This window comes from Oryctolagus cuniculus, chromosome 4, assembly GCF_051225735.1.
Source record: "Oryctolagus cuniculus isolate XC-2025 breed Fujian yellow rabbit chromosome 4, ASM5122573v1, whole genome shotgun sequence".
Classification (NCBI taxonomy): domain Eukaryota; kingdom Metazoa; phylum Chordata; class Mammalia; order Lagomorpha; family Leporidae; genus Oryctolagus; species Oryctolagus cuniculus.
This window is the reverse complement of record NC_142870.1, coordinates 69285566-69306275: the sequence shown is the minus strand read 5'-3', so window position 1 is coordinate 69306275 and position 20710 is coordinate 69285566. Positions and strand designations below refer to the sequence as shown.

At 40.5% G+C, this 20710-nt stretch overlaps 1 protein-coding gene across 7 annotated transcripts in view; it reads left to right on the top strand.

Annotated features, from left to right (window-relative positions):
* The window catches only part of CFAP44 (cilia and flagella associated protein 44), a 131967-nt gene that overhangs the window by 81820 nt on the left and 29437 nt on the right, over positions 1-20710 (top strand). For 5 of the 7 annotated variants that reach the window (XR_011387872.2, XR_016233084.1, XM_070072115.2 and 2 more), the window contains 7 exons: positions 31-161; positions 6381-6577; positions 8798-8972; positions 12913-13090; positions 15567-16067; positions 17379-17582; positions 20069-20264. Coding sequence is in view for 4 of the 7 variants with exons in the window: in XM_070072115.2 (XP_069928216.1) it covers positions 31-161; positions 6381-6577; positions 8798-8972; positions 12913-13090; positions 15567-16067; positions 17379-17582; positions 20069-20264 (1582 nt within the window). In the remaining 3 variants the exon portion in view is untranslated. Of the gene's footprint in view, positions 1-30; positions 162-6380; positions 6578-8797; positions 8973-12912; positions 13091-15566; positions 16068-17378; positions 17583-20068; positions 20265-20710 lie in introns of those variants that run through there. The other 2 variants (XR_016233085.1, XM_070072118.2) reach the window with 2 other exon arrangements.

The window sequence follows — 20710 nt, the reverse complement described above, 5'->3', positions numbered from 1 at the left end:
AGGTATTCATTTTGATAATTCTGTCTGCAGGATTTTGATCTTGATTCCAAAATCCGTGCTGATATTGACAGAAAAACGGCTCACAAAATCCAACAAGTGGAAAAAGAACTAGCTTGGGAAAAAGAGAAACATGAACTTTGCCTAATGAAGCTACAGAATAGGTAGGATCTGTATTTCCCACACTTTAAGATGTTTGAGAACACATATTTGAATAAAGCAGTTGCAGCAATAATGTCAACAAAGGGGCCAGATAACAGGCTTCTGAATACCCATAAGTTTAAACCTTATGGAATCCTCTGTCACTGCTCCTGCTAACTTCCTGAACTTACTGCTTACTCATCTCTAGTTCACATGTGGGAAGTGTATTTAACAATTAGATTTTTTAAAGTATATAGTCTATATATACTTTGTTTTTGACAAATTATTTTTCATCAAATTAGTACATGAACATGTGTATATTTTAAAAATGAAAAAACAAGTAAAATCAAACAATTTATAAGGAAAGATTGTAACCTTCTGTCTGAATTGGAAGTGGAGCAGCCAGGACTCCAACCAGTGTCCATATGGAATGCTGTGCTGCAGGCGGAGGCTTAACCTTCTACTCTGCAGCACCAGCCCCCCAAACTTACCTTTTTTTCTAAGATTTATTTATTTATTTGAAAGTCAGAGTTATACAGAGAGAGGAGAGGCATAGAGAGAAAGGAGAGAAAGAGAGAGAGAGAGGGAGAGAGAGGTGTCTTCCATGAGAGAAAGAAGTCTTCCATCCACTGGTTCACTCCCCAAAGGCCGGAGCTGCACCGATCCAAAAGCAGGATCCAGGATCTTCTTCTGAGTCTCCCACGTGGGTGCAGGGGCCCAAAGACGTGGGCCATCTTCTACTGCTTTCCCAGGCTATAGCAGAGAGCTGGATTGGAAGTGGAGCAGCCTGGTCTTGAACCGGCGCCCGTATGGGATGCTGGCGCTTCAGGCTTGCGCGTTAACCTACTTGTGCCACAGCGCCGGCCCCAGCTTACCTTTTAATTAGATTTTTCATGAGCTTTTTGAAGTCCCTTCATACCTTCTCTCTAAAGTTTAATCTTTATTGCTATAAATTAGTTTTGTCTATGAACTTCACATAAATCTTAGACATGAAGTTTCTTGAACAGAATCACTTTTGGTATTTTTTCTGATGATCATAAAAACAGATGTGAATAATATGTTTGTAACATTTATTGTTAGTCATTGTTAAAGTCGATTTCCTAGTATTATAGGTGAGGATTTTGCTGAACTTAACATTTTCATTCTTGTCTCTATCTTCCTAAACATATAAAATATAACTGCTTTAACATTCTTATCTGCTAATTATATGATTTGTGTCATTTCTGGGTCTGTTCCTGTTGACTGATATATTTCTCTTTTTTTTAAAAAAAGATTTATTTATTTACTTGAAAGTCAGAATTAATGCAGAGAGAGAAGGAGAGGCACACAGAGAGAAAGGTTTTCCATCCACTAGTTCACTCCCCAATCAGTCACAATTGCTGGAGCTCTGCTGATCCAAAGCCAGGAGCCAGGAGCTTCCTCCAGGTCTCCTTGCGGGTGCAGGGACCCAAGGACTTGGACCATCTTTTACTGCTTTCCCAGGGCATAGCAGAGAGCTGGATTGGAAGTGGAGCAGCCGGGACTCGAACTGTGCCCATATAAGATGCTAGCACTGCAGGCGGCAGCCTTACCTGCTACGCCACAGCACCTACCGCTGATTTATTTCTCTTAATTTTGGGTCATATTCTCCTGCTTTTTTCCCTGCCTGATAAATTTGGATTAGATGACTGACATTGTGAATTTTACATTATGGGTTCTGGATACTTTTACATAGTCTTATATATTCTTGCTCATCAGTACTTACGGGAATACTGGGAGGGAATCCTTTGCACATTGTCAGAAATTCCTCTGCCTGTGTAGCTATCTTCCCTCTGGTGCTCTGTCCTGTACACTCATTCCCTGAATTAAATCCCTGGATGTTTGAGTTTCTGATTAATATTTGAATTCCTGAATTATGGCTAGATTGCTACCTACTAGGTAATGAAAGTGGGTAAGAAATTCCTCTTAGGAAGAACCATCAACATAGCGACCTGTGTTTGGCTTTGATAATATTCATTTTATATTTACAAATGTGTATTTATGTGAGGGTACTTTAAAAGTTTGTGGAAATTGGAATTAACAGATAAGTTTATTTGGATGCAAAAAGTTTTGAAATCCATGCACACATTTTCCATGATCTTTTTTTTAATAAATTCTATTTTTTAAAAAAGATTTATTTTATTTATTTGAAAGACAGAATTACAGAGAGAGAGGTAGAGACAGAGAGAGAGGTCTTCCATCCACTGGTTCACTCCCCAGATGGTCGCAACAGCTGGAGCTGAGCCAGTCTGAAGCCAGGAGCCAGGAGCTTCTTCTGGGTCTCCCATGTGGGTGCAGAGCCCAAGGACCTGGGCCATCTTCCACTGCTTTCCCAGGCTATAGCAGAGAGCTGGATTGGAAGAGGAGCATCTGGGACTAGAACCGGTGACCATATGGGATGCCGACGCTTCAGGCCAGGGCATTAACCCTCTGTGCCACAGTGCTGGTGCCCCTATGATCTTTTTGAAAACCACACTTGTGTTTGTGTGTGTGTGTGTGACAAGTGTAAGCACAAGCCTACAAATTTATGCATGTAAGTAATATGACAGTTCATTATTTTACTTAAATAAACCTAAATTTGGCCCTGGACTACTATTCTACCAAGAAGACAGGAAAGTCAGTCTCAGTATTACTGAGGCCCATTATTCTACCCTTCCTGCTTCTTTCAGTTCTTTGATTCAGTGGGTCTGTGCTCTGCCGGAGCAAGCAATGTTTGAAGAAGCCAGGCACTCCTGGGGTTTAGATCTGAGCACACTTGGCCTTGCCACCTCTCCAGATGCTCTTGAAGCAGCGAGCAGGTGCTCACTGTTCTGCGACCCAACTCGCTCATCCTCCTGCTAGTCAAGTGGAGCCTCTTCCTTCCCACTCCCCTTGCTTTCAAATACTTTTTTTTCGAAAGTCTCTTGCTTCTCTCCCTGGTCCAGACACCCTTCATCCACCATAGCATCGTATCTTCCGTGAACAAAAGGAAAGAAATAATAAGTACCTAGCTATCTGAGTGGATTGTGGGGAGAAGATAAAATGCTATCAATACATTTCATCTTCATCATCCTAATAGTCCAAATATGGTAACCCTTGGAACAATTTGCATTTCTTATTCATGAGATTGGGTTTCTCTCTTCGTGTGTTTATAGTTTATTTGTATTCTTCTAAGAATTTCCTGTTTAGATTCCTTATTCATTTTTCTTTGAGTTCCTTTTTTCTGATTTTTTTGTTTTTGTCTCTAGGTGTGTATTGTAGGTATTTGCTGTTTATTATACACGTTTTAAATGCTTTCTCCTCCTCTGCCATTTGCCTTAAACTTTGTTCATATTTTTTAGCTCTGAAGCAGTTGATTTTTGATGTGACCAAAAACTGTCCATATTTTCCTTCATGTTGTCTGAATCTCATGGGAAGGCTAAATATAAAGAACTGCAGTGGGTGAAGGATGTAAAGAAAATAGGTCTTTAAGTAGTGAGAAATATAGTATGCTATGAAAGAAAAGTAAAAGTTTAACACAGAGTACATAATTTTTAGAAAGTTTTTCTTTTGTTTTTATTTTATTTGAAAGATAGAGAGACAGAGACAGAGATCTTGCATCTGGTGGTTCACTACCCAAATTCCTGCAACGGCCAGGGCTTGGTCAGTCTAACACCAGGAGCCTGGAACTCAGTCTGGATCTCCCATGTGGGTAACAGAAACCCAAATACTTGAGCCAGCATCTGCTGTTTCCTTAAAAGGACTGAGTCAGGAAAATAGCAAGAAATATGCTAGAAATAAGCAGCATGTATATAAATCAGTTAAATTCTAAACTGTGTGGGTGTGAGGGGAGGGCTAGTTATGAACTAGTGCTCAAAAATACCAACAACCTAATTGACAGAAAAAAACCTTAAATTTTTTTTCCTGAAGATTTATTTTATTTATTTTAAAGGCTGAGTGACATGGAGGGAAACACACAAAGAAAGAGAGGAAAGTGAGGGAGGGAGAGTGAGAGTGAGAGTGAGAGTGAGAGTGAGAGAGAGAGAGAGAGAGAGAGAGACTCCCGTTTTCTGATGCACTCCCCAAATGCTGGGAGCCAGAACTCTGTCAAGATCTCCCACATGGGTGACAAGATCCCAAGTACTTGGGCAATCATCTGCTGTCTCCCAGGTGCATTAGCAGAGAGCTGGGTTGGAAATGCAATTGCTGGGTTCCTTCCTTCCTTCCTTCCCTCCCTCCCTCCCTCCCTCCTTCTTTCCTTCCTTCCTTCCTTCCTTCCTTCCTTCCTTCCTTCCTTCCTTCCTTCCTTCCTTCCTTCCTTCCTTTCTTATATTTATTTATTTGAAAGAGTTACAGAGAGAGAGGGAGAGAATAGAGTGAGATTGATCTTCTATCCACTGGTTCATTCCCAGATGGCCACAAGGCTCAAGCTGAGCCAGGCTGAAGCCAGAAGCCAGGAGCTTCATCCAGGCCTCCTACGTGGGTGGCAGGGGCCCAAGTACTTTGAACATCCTCCACTATTTTTCTCAGGCCATAGCAGGGTACTGGATGGGAAGTGGAGAGCCGGAACACAAATCGGTACTTACATGGGATGCCAGCATGGCAGGCGGCAGCTTTACCTGCTGGGCTACGATGCTGGCCCTGGAATTGCTGGAATTCTAACCAGCACTCTAATATGAGATGTAGGTGTTCCAAGTGGTCACTTAACTTGCTATGCCACAGTGCCTTCCCCTAAATTTTTTTTAATTAACAGAATTTTTAAAAGATAAATTGCTGTGGACTGTGTGTGAAATGTGAACCAGTGAGTAGTATGAATTCCCATGCTTAATGATTTTTATATAGTCCAGTAGGGAAATTCTATAGTTTAGGGCTTCCATAAAATACCCTTAAAAATGGAGAGCTGAGAAGTAAAAAGTAGGAATGTTTTAGTTCTGTTTTAGTCCACTGCCCAAGGTCTGTTCCCTGTAGTTACCTTTTACCAATTAATTGAATTGATTACACACACATAAATACACACACCATGTAATTAAAAAAAAATAAAATATATTTTAAATGCCTTAAATGAGGTGAACATTCTTTAATCTCAGAAAAATAAATGTTAAAAATCATTTTCTTTCTTTCTTTTTTTTTTTTTTTTGACAGGCAGAGTGGACAGTGAGAGAGAGACAGAGAGAAAGGTCTTCCTTTTGCCATTGGTTCACCCTCCAATGACCGCCACGGCCAGCACACTGCGGCCAGCACACTGCGCTGATCCAAAGCCAGGAGCCAGGTGCTTCTCCTGGTCTCCCATGCGGGTGCAGGACCCAAGCACTTGGGCCATCCTCCACTGCATTCCCGGGCCATAGCAGAGAGCTGGCCTGGAAGAGGAGCCACCGGGACAGAACCTGTGCCCCACCGGGACTAGAACCCGGTGTGCCGGCGCCACAGGCGGAGGATTAGCCTAGTGAGCCATGGCGCCGCCCTTTCTACTTTTCAATTTAGGAAACGCTCACATATAAATGTCTATGTGCTTGTTTATAAAATTGATGGGTTTATCTATATAATCATACACAAGATAGATCTATTATGTATGATCTATTATATCTAATAGCTCAGGAGGTGAATTACATTTTCTTTTCTTTTCTCTCTTTTTTTTTTTTTTACATTTTATGACCTGTTTGCCACTGAACCACAAACTTAATTTTTTCACATATTATCAAAATAGTGATATTAGTATTTTTTAATTTTTTTAAGATTTTATTTCTTTTATTTGAGAGTTAGAGTTACAGACAGTGAGAGGGAGAGACAGAAAGGTCTTCCTTTCGCTGGTTCACTCCCTAGATGGCCACAACAGCCAGAGCTGCACCAATCTGAAGCCAGGAGCCAGGCGCTTTTTCCTGGTCTCCCACATGCGTGCAGGGGCCCAAGGACTTGGACCATCTTCCCCTGCTTTCTCAGGTCATAGCAGAGAGCTGGACTGGAAGAAGAGCAGCCAGGACTAGAACTGGCACCCATATGGGATGCCAGTGCCGCAGACAGAGGATTAACCCAGTACGCCACGGCACCAGTCCTGTGGTATTAGTATTTTTATTAGAAATAACCTCTATTTGACTTTTAATCAAAACCAATCCAACTGTCATTACATGTTGCTGGTGTATGCCTGGTTAAATTTTGAGCTTAGCACCATATTATGGTATTAATTAGAACAGAATAGTATAGTCTGCATTACTACAGAGTGATCAAAAAGGTGACTATTGAAAATACTTATTTTATTTTATTTTTTTCAGATTTCGTGATGCATTGGAAGGTGATGTTGTTGTCGTTCATGCCATCCAAAGTGACCACAAGATATCTTCCTATAGGCTGGTGAAGCCTTCCAAGTACTCCAAATTCAAGCGACCAAGTCAGGCAGAGAGAAGACAAAGCAAATTTGAGAGGTTTGAAAAAGAGGGACTTGGAAAAAAGGATAGCCGGAGAGATACAGGTAGTTTAAATGACAAGAAGGCTGCTAAATCCTTATTTATTAAGATTTTAAAGCTGAATTGTCTTTTTGTAGGAAGAACCTTTGACCTTTCTTTGGTGGCTAGAGTTCAACTTCTTCCCCTTCCTTCCATCATGATCTCCTTTGGAGTAAATACTCAGGAGAGATAGAGCTGTGTAGTGTGGCTGAGAGTAACAACTGCTCCATGCCATCTTCATTGATGTATGTTGCTAAAGAAAACCCACCCTGGTCATGTGACTGAGAATGGGTGAGGCTACTGGGTGCTGCTGTTGTCTTACTTCCTGCATCCGACTATACTCTAGAATTGCCCCGGATGCTTGTTTCCAGGCAGCGTTTCTTTCCAGATTGCTGAATGTGGGGGCTAGACCTGCATGTAACCCTTTTCTGAGAATATATGCTTTAAACAGAAGGATAAGCTGAGAAGACAGGTGTGAAAACGGTGTCTCAAATCCCTGAAACCTGTTGGTTGCAACTGCTCACAAGGTGTCTACAGATGAGGAGGAGGAGAACAGGAATTCTGAACTATTTTGGAGAGTCCAGTCAAGAAGAGATCAAGGCTGCTCTAGTCTGGCCAGATAAAGGCTGTTGCCCAGTACTGACGTTAATGCTGGTGCATCCTCTTCACTGAGAAATTTTTAATGTCTCCCATCTGCCTCTCGAATAAATTCTGAAACTACTATTTTGGTATTTTAACTTTTCCAGTTTTTATTCCTGTTCTGTTTCCAGTAGTGCCTTCTTACATTGTTCTACCTGTATGCTTAACCTATTGTTCATCTTTCTGCTTCCTAATTATTTCTGATACTTTTACATCCAGGCTCCTGCTGGAGTGGCCACTATACTCCTCTCTGACTTCTACCAGTTTTGGGGGTATCCATCTCAAATTACACTTTTGTTACAAGGCTTCCCCTTGCACACCTGAGCCACGTGGAACTCTTCCTTTTCCATATTGTATATTTGAACTATGAAATAGTGACCTACAACTACATAGCTATCTACTTATTAGTTGTTTGTATCATGTGTATTTCAAGTCTGTTGTTATATAACTTGAACATGGATAGAATAATTTCCCAGTGGATTTCCTTATTAACTGACAAAGCACATAATTTTTAAATCATAGATTTGATTGCTTCTGTCCTGTTTTTAAATTAGCTACAGACTACTTAAGTTGGTATAAGCCATCTCAAATTATGTGTCAAATAGGACTCACTTCTTCCCGGTCCCACCATTATATCACATGCTCCTTCTCAGTTTCCCATCATTACTTATCTTTTTCTCAAGTTGTTTAATATACATGTCTTATCTTGCCAACTTTTTAGTAAGGTCCTTAAAATCAAGCATTGTATCTTGGCTCTCTTTATTTTGGCATTCCACAGTACAGATGGTCCCCAATTTATGCTGGTTCTCCTATGATGTTTTGGCTTCACAATGTTGTGAAGGTGTACCATTCATACAACCATTATGTGTTTTACTTTCAGGACAGTATTTAATAAACTACATGAGACATTAAAAAATTTATTATGGCAGGTGCTGCGGCTCACTAGGCTAATCCTCAGCCTGCGGCACCAGCACACCGGGTTCTAGTCCCGGTTGGGGCACCGGTTCTGTCCTGGTTGCCCCTCTTCCAGGTCAGCTCTCTGCTATGGCCCGGGAGTACAGTGGAGGATGGCCCAAGTGCTTGGGTCCTGCACCCGCATGGGAGACCAGGAGAAGCACCTGGCTCCTGGCTTCGGATCAGCGCGTTGCGCCATCCGCAGCGCGCCGGCCGCAGTGGCCATTGGAGGGTGAACCAGTGGCAAAAGGAAGACCTTTCTCTCTGCCTCTCTCTCTCTCACTGTCCACTCTGCCTGTCAAAAAAAAAATTTATTACAAAATAGAATTTGTGTTAGATGACTTTGTCCAGCGGTAGCCTAATGTAAGTGTTCCCAACATATTCAAGGTAGACTTGGCTAAGATATGATGTTCTGTAAGTTAATTTATTAAATGCATTTTTAGGTAAAAATTTTCAACTGATAATAGATTTGTCAGGAAGTTACTCCATCATAAGTTGAATTGGTTGAACTACATAGTAATTTCTCAATAAATACTTTGATTTTAAAATTCTGTATATTCTCAGGATTTTTTTTAATGTGGCAGATTAAAAACACTATTTGAGAGTTTGTGTTTGTCTAAAAAAACTGAAAAATATATTGACTTTCTGTACAGATGAAAGTGTTAGCATAATAGAAGAAGCAATAATGGAAAAAGAGAAGAAATTTCGGCCTAGAACTCTAAGTGAGATTATGATAGAAAATCAAATAGAGAAAACAAGGAAACTTATATTAAAAGCTGAGAGGGCCCAACATAAGATACAGCAACGAAAAAAAGAATGGGAGGAACTGTGAGTTTTTTTTAACCTAAATCCATATCTTTTTAGAATATAAGCCTCAAATTTTATCTTTAAAACTATTGATATTTATTAACATTGTTATGTAGCGGCTACTGGGGGGGTGAACCAATGGAAAAAGGAAGACCTTTCTCTCTGTCTCTCTCACTGTCTGTCAAAAAAGAAACTGAAAGTGAAAGAAGTCGAAACAAAGCTGGAGATCTTAAAGACAAGTCAGCTGGTTCTTTTAAGATAGTGATACTTTTAGTTGGAACTTCTATGATCCTTAAGAATTTACCATGTTACTAATACAGTCAGAGTGATTTTTAAAGATTAAAGAATTCTTCTCGGGGCCAGTGTTGTGGTGGGTGTTGTGGTGCAGTGGATTAAGCCTCCTCTTGCAATGCCGGCACCCCATAGTAGAGTACTTGTTTGAGTCCTAGTTACTCTGCTTTCCATCCAGTTTCATATCAATGCACCTGGGAAGGTAATGAATGGCCCCTGCCAACCATGTGGGAGACCCAGATGGAGTTCCTGGCTCCCGGCTTCAGCTGGCCCAACTCAGCCCTGACTGTTGCAGCTGTTTGGGGAGTGAAGCAATAAATGGAATATTTTCTCTGTGTGTGTGTGTGATCCCCATCTCTGATGCTTTGCCTTTCAAATAAATAAATAAACCTAAAAATAAACTGTTATCTATTCCAACATCATAATCGTAGTCTTTGTATGTTCTAACATCTTGTAGATTTGGCTTTCACCTTTATTTCTAACCATCTCAAGTTAACTTTAAAAAAAAGTGAGATAAGGTAGTTTCATTTAACAAGGTATCTTTTAATTTGCTTATTTTTTTAAAACTTTTATTTAATGAATATAAATTTCCAAAGTACAGCTTATGGATTACAATGGCTTCCCCCCCATAACATCCCTCCCACCCACAACCCTCCCCTTATCCACTCCCTCTCCCCTTCCATTCACATCAAGATTCATTTTCGATTCTCTTTATATACAGAAGATCAGTTTAGCATATATTAAGTAAAGATTTCAACAGTTTGCACCCACACAGAAACATAAAGTGAAAAATACTGTTTGAGTACTAGTTATAGCATTAAATCTCAATGTACAGCACACTAAGGACAAAGATCCTACATGAGGAGTAAGTGCACAGTGACTCCTGTTGTTGACTTAACAAATTGACACTCTTGTTTATGGCATCAGTAATCACCCTAGGCTCTTGTCATGAGCTGCCAAGGCTATGGAAGCCCCCTGAGTTCAGTGACTCTGATCATATTTAGACAAGGCCATGGTCAAAGTGGAAGTTCTCTCCTCCCTTCAGAGAAAGGTACCTCCTTCTTTGATGACCCATTCTTTCCACTGGGATCTTACTTGCGGAGATCTTTCATTTAGTTTTTTTTTTTTTCCCCCGGAGTGTCTTGGCTTTCCATGCCTGAAATACTCTCATGGGCTTTTCAGCCAGATCCGCATGCCTTAAGGGCTGATTCTAAGGCCAGAGTGCTGTTTAGGACATCTGCCATTCTATGGGTCTGCTGTGTATCTCACTTCCCATGTTGGATCATTTTCTCCCTTTTTTATTCTATCAGCTAGTATTTGCAGACACTATTCTTGTTTATGTGATCCCTTTAGTTCTTGATCCTATCATTATGATCAATTGTGAACAGAAATTGATCACTTGGACTAGTGAGATGGCATTGGTACATGCCACCTTGATGGAATTGAATTGGAATCCCTTGGTATGTTTCTAACTCTACCGTTTGAGCTAAGTCAGCTTGAGCATGTGCCTAATTGCACATCTCTTCCCTCTCTTATTCCCACTCTTATATTTAACAGGGATCACTTTTCAGTTAAGTTTCAGCACTTAAGAAGAATTGTGTATTGATTACAGTATCCAACCAAAAGTATTAAGTAGAACAAACAATAAAAATACTAAGAGGGATAACATATCAAGTTGCTCATCAACAGTCAGGGTGAGGGCTGATCAAGTCACCATTTCTCATAGTGTTCATTTCACTTTAACAGGTTTCCTTTTTGGTGCTCAGTTAGTTGTCACCTATCAAGGAGAACAAGTGGTATTTGTCCCTTTGGGATTGGCTTATTTCACTCAGCATGTTTTTTTTTTGTTGTTGTTCTAGTACCATTGGTTGAACTCTGTAATTAACACACAATTATTCTTAAGTGTTTAAATTTTAACTGAAATGTGATCCCTGTTAGGAATTTGGAAAACATTATGCTGAGTGAATTAATTTGCTTATTAAATGCCACTTGTATATTTTAATGACATGTCTCTTCATGTCTTTTATTCCTGTTTAAATGGAATTGTTTCCTTTTTATTCTTGCAATTTGAGAGCTTTCTGTATATTCTGATACTGGTCTTGTATCAGATATGTAGTTTAAAAATAGTTTCTCCCAATCTAGCTTTTCTTTTCATTCCTTAACAAGAGTGTTCATAGAACAAAAGTTTTGAAATTTGTTGATGTCCACATAGTCATTTTTTTAAATTTTTTTTATTTTTGATAGGGAGAGTGGACAGTGAGAGAGAGAGACAGAGAGAGAAAGGTCTTCCTTTGCCGTTGGTTCACCCTCCAATGGCCGCCGCTGCAGCTGGCACACCGCGCTGATCCGATGGCAAGAGCCAGGAGCCAGGTGCTTTTCCTGGTCTCCCATGGGGTGCAGGGCCCAAGCACCTGGGCCATCCTCCACTGCACTCCCTGGCCACAGCAGAGAGCTGGCCTGGAAGAGGGGCAACCGGGACAGAATCCGGCGCCCCGACCGGGACTAGAACCCGGTGTGCCGGCGCCGCAAGGTGGAGGATTAGCCTATTGAGCCACGGCGCCGGCTCCACATAGTCATTTTTTTAAATGAATTTTCATTTTGTTATCAAATCTAAGAACTTTGCCTACCTAGAGTCTAAAGATTTCCTTATATTTTTAAAAAAGTTTTGGGACCAGCATTGTGGCATACTGACTATGCCACCAACATCCCATATAGGGGCCAGCTCCTGTCGTGGCTGCTCCTTTTCTGATCCAACTTTCTGCTAATGGCCTGGGAAAGCAGTGGAAGATGGCCCAAGTGCTTGGGCCCTGCGCATGCATGGAGACCTGGAAGGAACTCCTGGCTCCTGGCTTTGGATCAACAGCTCTGGTCGTTGCAGCCATCTGGGGGATGAATCAGCAAATGGAAGACCTCTCCCTGTGTCTCTCCCTCTTTCTGTCTGTAACTCTACCTCTCAAATAAAATCTTTTAAAAAGTTTTGTGTTTTTTACTTCATATTTAAGTCTGTGACTTTCAATAGCCCTCTCCTGTGGGTATTCTGGCATGTAGTTTTCTCTGTTCCGCTTTGTTCATTAGTATGATTTTGTCTTCTTTCTATCTTCCCAAAGTGTTTCAGTATTACTGGTTTTCTCATGAGTTCCTATCCCCTTCTCCGCTCTCTAGGTAATTTATTACTTCTTGTATTTGTACCTCTTTGTTGTCATCTACATGGAATTTGGGAAGGGGGGGAGGCAAATATATATGTTCATGCTATCATCTTGAGCTAGGTGGCTTTTTTGAAAGTTTTCTAAAAACTGCTATGTAACAAAAATAAGTCTAGTGGACTTTTTAGTGATTTTAAAAAAACATTCAATTTTAGGGTTTAATTTCTATTAAGAAAATTTTAATGTGAATTACTTAGAAGTGACTGAAAGCCTAACAGTGATTCAGGTGATCTCAATACAATCTGCTAATTGATTTTTATTTGTTTAATTATATATTATTTTAGTTGGGCAGCTTTAGAAATACTCATTAGCTTTTTAAAATGCTTGTGCCCCACAGACAAAAGTGGCGTCAGACACTCAGAGTTGTACTTTTGTTTCAGGACTGAATTTGAAACTGTACCTATCGAAACTAGATAAATTAAGGCATGTTGCTCTATTGGTATCCGGGTTGTCTATTTCTCTGGTAGATACAAGAGTAAGCCTGATGATGACTATGAGGATCCCAAGGATGTCCAAGCCATCAAAGAAGCCCAAGTGTTTATGGGAGATTTCAATCTAAAGACAGCCCCCGACTATAAGATACCAGAGCATATGAGAATAAACGCTGCCAAGAAGGAGGAGGAACTGGGACACCTGGACTCGCTGGTACTTCCCTACAGATTTCATGACGAGAAAGGGCCCTGGGGTGGGGGTTAAATTGTGTTTAAATTCCTGTAAATTTTAGTACTACTAACATTTCATACCACAGAAATTCAGTACTGAAACAAGACTTTGATGATGATCAAGAATGCCCTTTCTACAAGAGCGGAGACTGAGACCTAGGGAGACGAGAGATTTGCTTAAGATTTGTCACATTCTATGGCAAAACCAGCTTTCACACTAATTATATGGCTCCCTACCAGTTTCATGGGTGAAACTGGCATTTTGTGGATCTTTTACCTCTGAAAGTCTAACAAATTCTCATTGGATTTATTTTTTGACTGCCATGGGCCACCAAGGATTTCTAGGAAAAGGCCATTGTTTAGTGTTTCTTTGTGGATTTTCAACATTTTGTAGGCAACTTAATTTTAGCCTACTAGTAGATATTCCTTTCTCTGCATTCTTTCAAACTGTTTCCTGTCATCATGGTTTCCAGTTCTCATTTTCTTAAAGTTTCTTCCTCCGGTTATACTAATTCCTAATCGCCATTTAAACCTGACACCTGACTGTTCACATTTACAAGCTTCAAAGGCATTGGAGCTACTGTTTAGGAGGATCTGATACTTGACCACCTCATAGAGCTGTGCAGGTTGCACAGTTCAAGCCATCACACTGGAGAGGGTGCCAATCATATCACAGTATATTTGAATATTTTATGATTTTCTAACAAGTGGAAATAAAGTTTCCTGAGAAAGAAATATCTTTTTCTATATTACCAAAGATATTTTACATCCTGTGGTACAGGCTTTTAACTATACTTTCCTGATAAGAAATGGACATTTTAGACATTTTATTAGTGATCTTTGGCTTCTTTTGCTAGTTGTTCATCTAAAATAATTCTTTGTCCATCATGTTTCATTCTTCATCATAGAGAAGTGCCCTTAGGACTATAATTTTTTTATTGTGTTAAATCTATCTACCAAAGTTGCTAACTATTAAAGTTGCTGGCTATTGCTTACTATTTATATCTCAGATTCTAGGTTTCATGCGACCACAATTTATTAGTCATTCAACCTGAAGTTTCATAATCTTACCAAAGATGATGGATAGGCATGATGTCTTGAATGAATTCAGTTGAATTATGCTGAAATCTACTTTATTTAAATTGTAACATCAAATAACATAGAACACATTATTCTGAAGTTAGAAGAGCAGAGCTTTATTCCCATCTCTGCTGCTTAGTAGCCTTGTGACTTCTACTAAGTCTTGTGTGTCTCCCTGTGTCTCAGTTATCTCATCTGTAAAAAGGATATTACTATGAACTAATAATAAGTTATATCTAATCTGCCTCTTAAGGTTAATGTAATGGCAGAATCAATAAGTGACCATTATAGTCATGGTCAAGTTCAAAATCATTGAAAAGTATTAAACATTTAGAAAAAAACTGTATTGATATGTCCTCCTGCCCTCAATCAGTGTTAGGTTTGTGTGATATTTAGAGAACCAGAAAGAAAAAGTTGATATGTAAAGAGGGCTCTTCAAAAGAGGGCATTATAGCCCTTAAAATTCTGGCTTTTGAGTTTAAACTTTAATGCTTTAAAGGTTTATTTTCCAAGTATGTAAAATATCTTACTATCTTGCTACAGTGTTTTTGTTTCATAGATAGTAAACACATAGATAGCTGGATATGATTTCTTGAAGAAGTACCTTTTGATCTTGTATTTTTTTAAAAATTGTGTATTTATGCAAAGTAACTCCCTGTGGCCTTCAGACCCAACTACCAACTAGAAGGTAGGGTTGCATGTGCTCTTAGGCTCTGGTAAGGGCATTTGGGAAACAGGCCAGAGAGACAGCTGTTTATGTGGGAGCAATGGGTATGTATAGCCCCTTGCTGTGTCTAGAGGCAGTGGTGCACTTGGTTTAGGTTAATGGAAAATTAACCAAGAATGGATCCTGGAATCTCTTGGTGTGACCTGATACTGAAATTCAGGATCATGACCTTGCCTACACAAGGAGTAACAGTAATTGTGTGGCCAAAATGCAGAATGAACAGAGTCTACCATGGTGGGCAGCCTGGGGGAGTCTAAGCCAAAGGAATTAGAAGTTCTAGCAGGGGAAGACAATGGCTTCCGCCTCCCTGTGGTAGCGTATCCAGCTAAGCACAAAGCTTCAGGTTGACTTCCGTGCAGTGCTGAAGGAGGACAAGGCACTTTACCCCTATAAGCCAGCCGAAGAGAACTAATCATAGAAAACAAAGGGATACCAGAGATCACATTCTGGCCTCCCATCTTAGAGAGGCTACAATGGTGAAAAAGCCTGAAAGTTGGAGCAGAGGGTAACAGTGGTGAACAAGGCTAATCAGATAAATGTCTATCTTAAACTTCTGCTCAGCTTTCCAGCCAAGGGATGAGAACCAGTGACGTTTAAGACTATCCTTTGTGACAGCATTGTCATTTTGCTTCCTTGCTCTTAATTTTTTCAGGCCCACAGCAAGAAAATGCACATGAACAAGTGCATCCTCTCCATTCGAGACCTTAAAGTGGCAGTTATAGATGAAATACAGTGCCTGGTGCAGGAATTGAAGAACATTCAGTTGTCTCTTGACGTATCCAAGCACATCCCCATTCCCCAGGTGCCTCAGATCTACCCAGAAGAAGTTCCGGAAAGGAGATTTCACTATGATGAGGAAACTCTCCTAAGGTTTAAGCGGCAGCGTATGAAAAGTCGGGATCAAAATTCATCCCAAGTGGAACAGGTAGGGTCTGGAAGCTCAGGTGGAGGATTCCTCAAGCCCTCATCTGGAAAGAACGGGGATTTTACATCACGAGATTCTATATCCAGATCATCAAGAGCGTCTGCATACAATTTGGATATTCCAAAGTTAACAGAATTTGAAAAAGCAGAGCCAACTGATGTGGAGCTGGAGATTATGAAGAGGGATGAGATTAAACACCTGTACATGCAACAGTATTTGTCCAACAGGGTAAGGGGCAAATCTGTTCCCATACAAAGCTAAAAGAAAAGAGGGAAAGGGAAGAACGAGATTGAGTTTCTTGTTTATTATGTAAATTTCTCTATTTGACCTTTCCCAAATCCTGACCAGCTCACCACTCACAAACGGCTTGGCTTCCTCTCCGTCTTTGACCTTCTGAAAAAGCACTGTGCTCTTCCCAGGCCACTGGAGTTCTAAACTTTTATCTGGGGGCCAGCATTGTGGCAGAGTGGGTAAAGCCACCACCGGCATCCCATATGGGTGCTGGTGTGTTCTACCTCCAATCCAATTCCCTGCTAATGGCCTGGGAAAAGCAGCAGAAGATGGGCCCCTGCCACCCACGTGGGAGACCCAGATGGAGTTCCTGGCTCCTAGCTTTGGCCTGGCCCAGCTTTTCCTGTTGGAACCATTTGGGGAGTGAACCAGCAGATGAAAGATTCTCTCTCTCCCCCCACCCCCCACCGTCTTAGTAACTCTGACTTTCAAACTAAATAAATCTTTTTTTAAAAGTAAAACTTCTTTCTTTCTGGAAAGCTGGCTAAGAATGAAGGACAAATCCTTTCTTCAGTTACTTGGTGTCTTACTGAAGTCATGGTGAAAATACCTAATTGGGGAAGGCAAGATAGAGATAACTGTTGGACAATAGGGAGGAGACAGATACAAATATTACCCACATGAGGCCGACTCTGTGGCTTAAAGCCCTGGGGTTAAAGCCCTGGGCTGAAGCGCCAGCATCCCATAAAGGTGCCGGTTCTAGTCCCAGCTGCTCCTTTTCTGATCCAGCTCTCTGCTATGGCCTGGGAAAGCAGTAGAAGATAGCCCAAATCCTTGGGTCCCTGCACCCACATGAGAGACCTGGAGGAAGCTCCTGGCTCCTGGCTTTGGATTGGCGCAGCTCTGGTTGTTGTGGCCATCTGGGGAGTGAACCAGGCTCTACCTCTCTCTGTAACTGTCTTTCAAATAAATAAAATCTTTAAAAAATAAATAAAAACAAATATTACCTACAAAGAGATCATATCTGTAAAGTACAGCAAGGAGATCCTTCTTGGTTTAATCAGTGATAAAGAAATAGCCAGGAGATATGTAATTACAGAATTTCTACTTCTTAGTAAATATCCTTATGTACATTTAATGCTATTAATTATTTATGTGATATCACACACACATACACACACACTTCCCTATTGATAATAAGGGTGTATTGCAAAAAGATGTTTTGAAACAAATTAACATTGCAGGATGGTTGTAAAAATACTTTTACCTATTCTTCTAACATATTCTCTAATCATTTTTCCACCTCAGATCAAAGAGCTGATTATCACTTTTGATGCAGAACTTCGTCTTCTGAGACATCACAAGCTGAAACTGGACACCCAGATGAAATTATCTGACCTGCATCATCTCACATTATTTCAAGAGATGCTTCTCCTCAAGAATTTTGAAAAGCAGGAGAACATACTTCAAGAGCGTGTGAATTCACTAGACAAAGAGGAACAGGACATGCAAGTGAGAGCAGCAGCAGACGCCTAGCCAGCTGCTCCTTTCCTTATGAAAGGGACTGGATTTGTTTTTCTTTCCTTTTTCTTCCTAACTTCATTTCCCCAATTGCTCTTGTCTTCATCTCTTTCTTGTCTTCTCCTCTTCTTTTTTTCCCATTACATCTGCTTGCTCTCCAGTTTTAGCATCGTTGGTCACAGAGAAATGACTCTGATTTTTTTTAATTTGAGCCCATATTTTGTAAGAAAGGAAAATGAAACTTTTTTTAACTTTTATTTAATAAATATAAATTTCCAAAGTACAATTTTTGGATTATAGCAGTCCCCCCCCCCCATAACCTCCCTCCCACCCTCAACCATCCCATCTCCCACTCCCTCTCCTATCCCATTCTTCAAGATTCATTTTCAATTATCTTTATATACAGAAGATCTACTTAGTATTTATTAAGTAAAGATTTCAACAGTTTGTACCCACACAGACACACAAAGCATAAAGTATTGTTTGAGTACTAGTTATACCATTAATTCACATAGTACAACACATTAAGGACAGAGATCCTACATGGGGAGTAAGTGCATAGTGACTCCTGTTGTTGATTTAACAATTGACACTCTTATTTATGATGTCAGTAATCACCCGAGGCTCTTGTCATGAGCTGCCACGGTTTTGGAAGCCTCTTGAGTTCACCAACTCTGATCTTATTTAGACAAGGCCATAGTCAAAGTGGAAGTTCTCTCCTCCCTTCAGAGAAAGGTACCTCCTTCTTTGATGGCCTGTGAAAATGAAACTTTTCAAAAGTGAGCCTTTTATTTAGTGTATTTAGGGAATTCAAAAGTCTTAACAAATTGAGTTTTAATCATATTTTACCCTTATAAACATGACTGTAAAAGAAGTTAGTAGCTTTCTTAAGTACAATAGCTGATTTCAGTATAACATGTAACTTAATATCATAGAAAATGGAGTTTCTTTATTGTATCTAAATGTTAAATCTAAAGAAGTAAGTTATACTATCTTTTTTAAAAGAAGGATTCCATTAAACAGATATTATACAGTAAATAGTGGTAGTAGCTTTTAGGTATATCAGCTTCACTAGAGTTGATGCATCTTTTTTGTTTTAGTTAAAATATAGCAGTACAAAAATAACTTCAGCTAATGCACCCACACATGCCAAAATATTAACTGACATTCACATACCAGTAAAAATTCCAATTTGTTTTTTTAAAGAGTTATTTATTTATCCAAGAGGCAGAGTTATAGAGAGGGAAAGGGAAAGACAGAGAGAGAAAGAGAGGTCGTCAATCCACTGGTTCACTCCCCCAAATGGCCGGAGCTGGGTGGATCCGAAGCCAGGAGCCAGGAGCCTCCTCCAGGTCTCCCACATAGGTATAAAGGCTCAAGCACTTGGGCCATCTTCCACTGTTTTCTCAGATCATCAACAGGAAGCTTTATCAGAAGAGGAACATCTGGGACATGAACTGGTGCTCACATGGGCTGCTGGCACTGCAGGCGGGCTTAACATTCTATGCCACAGCACTGGCCACCCAATTTGTTTAACTTAGAGCTTTTTTGAGGAAGCTAAAGTTTAAAAAGCTGATATCAACCAAATTGATTTTTATAAAAGAATTATGAAAATTTAACCAAATGAATAGGTGATTCTGCAAATATCAGAAATGTAACTTCTCATAATATTTGGTGGGAGGGGATGGACATGTAGCAGTAGTTTATGTCATAACTTGGGAGACCAGCATCCAATTTCAGAGAGTGTGTTTTGAGTCCTGGCTACTCTGCCTCCTGCTAATGTACTCTCTGGGAGGCAGGGGTGATGGCTCAAATACATGGCTTCCTGACACATGAGGAAAGCCTGGAATGAGTTCCAGCCTCCTGGCTTTACCTGCCCAGCCCTGGCCATTGCAGGGAATTGGGGGAGTGAACAGGTGGATGGAAGATCCCCCTCCATCTGTCTGTCTGTCTGTCTCTCTCTCTCTCTCTTTCAAATAAGTGAGAATGAATGCAAAAAAATATTTTCTTAGGAATTTTTTTTTTTTTGACAGGCAGAGTGGACAGTGAGAGAGAGAGACAGAGAGAAAGGTCTTCCTTTTGCCGGTGGTTCACCCTCCAATGGCCGCCACGGCTGGCGCGCTGCGGCCGGCGCACCGCGCTGATCCGATGGCAGGAGCCAGGTACTTATCCTGGTCTCCCATGGGGTGCAGGGCCCAAGCACTTGGGCCATCCTCCACTGCACTCCCTGACCACAGCAGAGAGCTGGCCTGGAAGAGGGGCAACTGGGACAGAATCCGGCGCCCCGACCGGGACTAGAACCCGGTGTGCCAGCGCCGCAAGGCAGAGGATTAGCCTAGTGAGCCGCGGCGCCGGCCTAGGAATTTTTTTAAAAATGTTTATGGACTGTACCTTTGTGTTGTAAAATACATTGCCCTCAGAACCTGGTGTTTCAGATGTATTTTATCTGTCAATTGTTCTTGTTTTTGTTCATTTAGTGGAAAATAAGTGAAACTCTTAAGGAGATGGAAGAGAAAAAGATTGAAATCACCAAGCTCCAGGAACAAGAAAAGGCACTTTATGCTGGTTTCCAAGCAGCCGTTGGAGAAAACAATAAATTTGCTAACTTCCTCATGAAAGTCCTAAAGAAGAAGATTAAGAGGGTAAAGAAAAAGGAGGTTGAAGGAGATGCCGGTTTGTATATCTTTTTCACAGATGATCCCATTTTTCTCTCATTAATGTGAAATAGAGCAATAACTAAGGGACCTATTAGGTACTCCTCCCCTTTTTTTCTCACTACAACATGTATAGAGGCTCTGTGGGAGTTAGAGTTGAGAGGTTATAAACCCTTAGGTCTTTAAACATCTGGAGTTAATCTCTGTGTGTATGTGTATCTAGTATCGGTCAACATAAGGTGGTTTAGTATAACAAGCACATCATTTCATTTGTTTGCTATCTGTTTATCTTCTTTGGTAAAATGTCTATTCATGTCAGTTGTCCGTGTTCGAATAGGATTGTTTGCTTTTTCACTGTTGAGTATGAGAGTTTTTTGTGTATTCCAGATACTAGTCCTGTGTTTGATGTGCGGTTTGCAGATCGTTTTCCCGATCTCTAACTTTTTTTTTCATTTGACATAGCAT